The sequence below is a fragment of the Raphanus sativus genome, chromosome 7, assembly GCF_000801105.2.
Source record: "Raphanus sativus cultivar WK10039 chromosome 7, ASM80110v3, whole genome shotgun sequence".
NCBI lineage: Eukaryota > Viridiplantae > Streptophyta > Magnoliopsida > Brassicales > Brassicaceae > Raphanus > Raphanus sativus.
In genome coordinates, this window is record NC_079517.1 from 8,546,267 (window position 1) to 8,552,857 (window position 6,591).

A 6,591-nucleotide genomic window follows, 5' to 3' on the forward strand; every position below is an offset into this window, starting at 1 on the left:
AATATCCAAATTATTCAAAATTTTGATAATTAGATAACTGAAACTGAATCCGATCCGAAGTATTTTTGATACCCGAATATATTTGAAAAAGATTTATACACTTGTATATATATTATTTTTTAGATTTAATGTATATAAAAACATCTAGAATATATATGGTACTTTTAAGTTGGTTTAAATAATTTAAAATATATTTAAATAGTCAAATGTAAATATTTAAAATAGTTAAAGTATACTAAAAACACCAAAAATATTTAAAATAATTATTGATTCTCTATCCAGATATTTAAATCAAACCAATTTATATGTTAAGTTTAGGTATTCTGATATATGTTATTCAAATTTATATGCAATATATTATTTTGTTATATATTTTGAGAAATTTAAAGTATATAATGAATTTTAAAAATAATTCAAAATGATTATCCGAACCCGAACGAACCTGCAAAGATCTGAATCGAATACGAACCAAAATTTAAAATATCCATATCTTTGACCCCGGAAACCCGAAACTCAAACAGACCCGAACTAAATATGAATGGGTACCCAAAAGCCCACCCCTAATTCACAATCTATTTTTTTCCTTTAAAAACATAACACATATAATTAATAGTATTTTATACGTACTATCATATAAATAATTACATATATTATATTTTTAAAATTCAATGTGAAATATAAAAATCATAATTTAAGTTGGTATATGAAATTTGACTTTGTATTATAGTTTTCTTATATATATTGAAAAACATCTTTTAATAATGGTTATTGGAAAATATTTTAGTAAAAATAAAATTTTGAAAATATGTATATTTTGTATCAGTTTTTGATATAAATCAACTTTAAATTATTATTTTGATTTGAAATATATATATAAAGTTTATTTTTTTATGATTATTTTAGACAATGATATTTTTAGATAATTAGATTAGCTCGTTTTGTATATTTTAAAATTGGCCCAAATAGAGTGTTTCTTATAATATAATATATTTTCAATTTTTCTTAATAACATAAATTCATTCTTTTCTTATAATTATGCTATCTATGTTTCCAATCAACACTATATTTTTTATACTGTTATTCATGTTTCCAAACAAACATATTTCTTTTTTAAAATTGTTATTCAAGTTTCCAAACAAACATCTTTTTAAAATTGTTATCTATGTTTCCAAACAAACTTAATTTGTACTTCAGTTTTAATAATATAGATAAGATTCTTTAATTAAATATTTACGACTTTTTAGGAATGTAGGTTTTAATAGTTAGATATTATACTTGATTTGCAAGATTAGAATGTATTTTGCGGTAGTTAATCGATGCAAAAAATGGTTAAGTTTATAGCGAGAATATAGGAAGATAATTTTATTAAGGAGATTAATAAATGATTAGTCATGATTTTGAATCCCAAAAAATATATAGTGATAAGATCGTATTGTTTAGTAATGATTTATTTTATTTAAATAATAATATAAACTATGATAAAATCTATATTAAATGTATAATTTAATTTGAAAACACCTAATAGACGGTTTTAGATTATGCAAACCAATATTAACCAAGGAATATCACAATGGAATCTATGACTTAGTAATGGTAAAGGTACATATGATTATGAATATAAAATATTGAATCTTATTATTTGTAGAGCAAGAGGAAAAAAATTGGTCGTGAATTCCATTAGATATTGTACTGTGGTTATGCAATGAAAAGGTTGAAAATTCAGATTGTTTTCAGTTGGTTCTGTTTTGTTAAGGTTTTCTACATGTTTGGTAATTATATGGTTTGTTGATAAAAGAAAAGGCAGGTTTGAAGGTTTAGTTGCTGTCATTTAATACAGCTGATTTATTATTGGTATCGCTTAGTCCCTGGTTTGTTATTGCTATCGCTTAGTCTCGGTTAAGTCATTAAAAGAAATGGAAGAATTTAAGGCAGTGGCATTCTTTGATAAATATTGAGGAAAAATTTGGGGTATTTCATTTTTGTAATTCAGTTTTAATAGTTTAGAGGTTTTGATTGAATAAATTTTATATTGATTCAAAAAGAAACTATAGTATTTTAGCTACTACCAATTTATGGGCCTTGTTAATAGTTATTGGGCTTCATAGTTCGAAATTTGAGTGATCTTAATTAATAAAAGCAGATTTATTATTTTTGCTAAAGGAACAAAAAGCTGGCAGTCATTAGTGAAAAAAAAAACAAATTTGTGAAATTTTGAAAGATAGTTTTTCAGGTATTCTTAAAGTCAATCTTTGAATAGTCTATTAGTACCCAACTTGTGGTTGCGTGTTCATGAAGAAAAGTTCAAAACTGAAGCAGTAGCTCACATATACCACACAGATAAACCTGAGTCACCCCAAACCTGGTTCAACAATTCTAAGACAATAATCGAAGATGGTTAGGGATTGTGTGTGGCTAACCAAGACAACGCTTGCATTGGTGATTAAATCTTGTTCAGTATTTCAGTTGACTATAACCAGTATACCCCTAACAATGTAGCAACTCATCCGAAGTGCCAATTTAACAGTTCCATATTATTATTGACCACATGGAACAAGATAAATAGTAATAAAGAATAAATAGTCAATAGACAATTGATAAAAAAAAGAGTCCATAGACAGAAAAAGACATAAAACAATGACGTCAGAATAGTTATAAATATCATTCGTATTTATGACATCACATCGAACAGTGAAACGCCCACAAATACAGTTCATCAAAAGTAACACACTAATAGCTTTTCCTACAAGGCTGCAGCAGCCACATAACTTAAAAAAAAAAAATTTAAAAAACAAGTCCTAAATATTTGGATTCTTAGGAACAATAATATAATATTGTTCAAAAAAAAGGAACAATAATATTATTATCATATAGTATTTCACAAAGGCTGAAAATATATAAAAAACCATAAAAGACCAAATATATAATCGAAAGGCCTGGACACTACAGCTGGAAACCTAAAGGACATATGGAGAATCTAATAGCATAAGAGGTCCAGGAGAAGATGAAAGACCCAACAGACCGTAACCCGCTTCCGGGCAAAAAGGGTTGTCTAAGTAGTCTCGTACATCAAGATCGTTATTGCCACCGTTCGAATATTGCTCTGTCTTCACGCCGAAGTTGTTGTCTTCCTCGTTGTTGTAGTAGCTGTTTTCTTGAGAGAAAATGACTCCGTTAAGCTGAGACACGGCTGGGCTGATTAGGGCTTTGAACCCGTCGACGTTGTGGGCTGATGATCCATGAAGTAGGTTATTATGGTAATTTTGGTGGGTATCATCATAGAGGAGCGACGGAAAGTTGGTTTGGGTTTTAGATGGTTCAAGAAGAGGAGGCAAGATTTCAAGATGATGATAAAGGTCATGGTTATGATGCTGATGTGTTGTTGATAGTGAAGTGTTATGGAGGAAGCTGATTTGGTTATGGATTCCAACATTCTTTCTGTCTCCTGTTTTGTTAAACACTCTGCAAATCACCCATTCCTCCTGTGCCACCACCAAAAAATTAACATTAAAAATGCTATTAGAAATTATTTTTTGAAGTAATATACTTATAACTTAAGAATAAGATATTTCATATTTTATATTTGTATTGTTTTATTAATTTACCTAAACAAGATCTTGTTTGAAATGCGAGCTGACCAACTGATTTATGACGATACATGGAGTTAATTGAAGAAAGCAATAGTGAAGAAAACGACACAACAGTGTAGCATAGAGGAAAAGAAAACAGCAAGGTGTTTGGTGTTGACACCTACACGTACAGATTTATATCAAATCTATCACATCTCAAACTGCTCTCTTTCCTGTCCACCCCATACTAGCTAAACCAAATAATGACAATACTATTGAAAAATAGTTTTGAGGAAATAGTATAACAGATGAATATGTGAAAAAGTGAATAGTTCAGTTAAACCTTTCTTTTCAGCTCATCGTTTTTAAAAGTCAACTCTTAGATGAAGTTCATATTAGATTTGCAATGCTGAAATATATAGTTAAATCCTGTAATTTAAAAAAAGCTTAAGAGCCGTACGGGTGGGAGTAAAGTTACAGAACGAAGGTGAAATATTAAATGTGTTAGAATTTCCTATTACAGTTTTAGTTTCAAAAAGTCAACTCATAAAAAATACTAATGTTATAACTGAATTCGTTTAATCTGGTAGTACTAGAAGTATTAAGAGAGGCACGTTTAGGACTAAAAGTAACAGTTTTTTTTGTGACAAAGTTATCATTTACCTTACACGTGTGGCGGTGAGAAAGGTCAGTTTCGAGGCGATACTCATGCATGACCCACTTGGTCTTGAGGCCTCGTGGAGCCCTACCCTTGTAGAACACAAGCGTCTTCTTCATCCCGACAAGGGCTCCTCCGCCGCCGCCGGAAAGGACCTCCTTATCTTTTCCGGTAGCCTTCCAATATCCAGCGGTAGTGGCTCTATTAGTCCTTAGCCCCGTCGGATATTTCCTATCCCTTAGACTGTAAAAGTACCACTCTCTCTCTCCCATCTTCGCCATTTCTTGAGAACACAAAAGAAAAACACATGAAACGTCAAAAAAAGATTCAGAAAACAAAAGGAAAACAAGGAAATAATATATCAAGATGTAGTCTAAAAATAGTATCTGTCTGAACACTCATACAAAAACAAGTATGTTAAGTTGTATTCTTGAAAATGTTATAAATTTTCACAATTATAAAAATATTTATATTAAGATGTACTTTGAAAATAGTATAAATCTTAACATTTATCAAAAAAAAATTTTTAAGATACCTGGAAGTTCCCAAGGTTCGCAGCGATTGAGATCAACTTCGGCTATGTGAATGCCACAGAGACCTCCATGGAAGACTTTGGCAGCTAAATAGAAAGTAATGAGCTCTTCGTCAGTTGGGTGAAACCGGAAGCCTGGTGGCAACCCTCTGTCGTTTCTCTCTTCTCCGGCGAGCTCATTCAACACGTCTTCCACCGCAAGCATCATCGTTTGATTATTATAACTAAAAACGAGACTTTAAAGTCGAGGTCTTGTTATCAGACGAGACACGAAAAAGGAGAACAAATAGCAATGATGCAAAAGGTGATGGTGAGTATAACCTTATTGTGTGCATATATATTTATATACAAAAAGGGCACATAAACCGGAGAGAGAGAGAGAGAGAGAGAGAGAGAGAGAGAGAGAGAGAGAGAGAGAGAGAGAGAGAGAGAGAGAGAGAGAGAGAGAGAGAGAGAGAGAGAGAGAGATGGGTGGATTTTGAGTGTTTGAGGTTAGAGGAGCATTGATGATAAAGGCTGTGAAATTCAGGGATTAGAGGCTGCTATTTGCACTCACCTGGGGAGCTTTCGGTAGTCTCTTTTTTTTGTAACTGGCCTTCCAGCTTTCGGTAGTCTCTTTCTATTCTTTTCACTCTTATTTTCCTATGTGTAAATAATCAATGTATAACAACTCTTTGCCGTTTTGTGCTTCAACACTATACTTTTCTAGCGAAATTCTTATGGTCTTTGGAGTTTTGATGGAGACAATGTGATGTTAAGTTATGATCTTTCGTTAATGACTACTCGATTGGTCAACGGATCATTGCAGTCACATTTATATAACATTTGTTTTATACAATATTTTTAATCTAAACTGACGTCTAATATATTTATGAAGTATATTAGAAGACTATTAGTACGCTTTTCAACAAAAAATGTCCTTGTTATTTTGACTGAAATAACGAAATAAAACTGGTTGATAGAGCGTATTTTTGGTGGGTATAAAGTTGAAATAGATACCAAAACCCATTCAATGTATTAGGAGTTTCCGTAAAAACATTGACTAAAAAATAAGTTTAATTTTTTGATAAAACTAAAAATAAGTTTATCCCACACACCATATGATTTAATTTTCCATGAAGCATCCAAAACATATGACCAAATATAGTTTTCTTTGCATTGTGCAGTTTTGAATGAGTAAACCGTTATGCTTAAAGATACACACTCAGAGTGATGATGAGGTTATCTCATACCAGTCGTTTCTCTACTGAAAATAATTGTTATCGCAGTTGAAGTTTTCAGATTTCAAGAATGTCATCTAAAGAAGATTGCATTTTATGGTTATCATCAAAATGAAAGCAAATAGATTTTACTTTTAAGAAGAAAAAGGAAAAGAGTGTGCAGTAAAGATGGCAGAGGTTTATGCGTGCGGGTGTAAGCATATCATTATACATTCATGGAGTCAGACCTGTTTATTTATTATTTTATACACATTCTCCCTGAGATCCCAATTCGTTCTATTTCCATTTTTTCTTTAACCCTTTTTTTTCTTTTTTTTTGTGCACGTTTAACCACTTTCTTTTAGGTTGAGAATGAAGACATGTAACTCGCATTTTTCATCGAGGAATTGTCGAAACCGCCATATCACCATTCATCACTGTCACTTAAAAACACACATTAAAGAAACGGTAAAAAATAAATACGCAAAATATTTTTGTATACATGCAGAATCCAAATAAAAAAGGCACTTTAAAATTACCTCACCTAAAAGATAGTGGTTCAGTTGAAAATCGCACATATTTTTACCTTTTTTTAGAATGATATGTTTTTACTTTGTTTTCAAAGTCACTTGTGCA

General features: G+C 31.0%; 1 protein-coding gene across 1 annotated transcript; it reads right to left on the reverse strand.

Annotated features, from left to right (window-relative positions):
- Positions 1 to 2,702: 2,702 nt before the first annotated feature.
- Positions 2,703 to 5,115, reverse strand: LOC108816406 (protein CUP-SHAPED COTYLEDON 3). Its single transcript, XM_018588981.2, has 3 exons — positions 4,760 to 5,115; positions 4,230 to 4,507; positions 2,703 to 3,479 (listed from the first exon to the last, which is right to left on the reverse strand). The coding sequence occupies exons 1-3, from the start codon at positions 4,962 to 4,964 to the stop codon at positions 2,955 to 2,957; spliced, it is 1,008 nt and encodes a 335-aa protein (XP_018444483.1). The 5' UTR covers positions 4,965 to 5,115; the 3' UTR covers positions 2,703 to 2,954.
- Between the last annotated feature and the right edge of the window lie 1,476 nt (positions 5,116 to 6,591).

Excerpts from the sequence above, each read along its gene's own strand:
- LOC108816406 (XM_018588981.2), bottom strand. The coding sequence starts at position 4,964 with ATGATGCTTGCGGTGGAAGACGTGTTGAATGAGCTCGCCGGAGAAGAG. Across the intron at positions 4,508-4,759 it reads CGAACCTTGGGAACTTCCAG|AAATGGCGAAGATGGGAGAG; the intron begins GTATCTTAAAAA and ends TGTGTTCTCAAG. Across the intron at positions 3,480-4,229 it reads CTCACCGCCACACGTGTAAG|GAGGAATGGGTGATTTGCAG; the intron begins GTAAATGATAAC and ends GTGGTGGCACAG.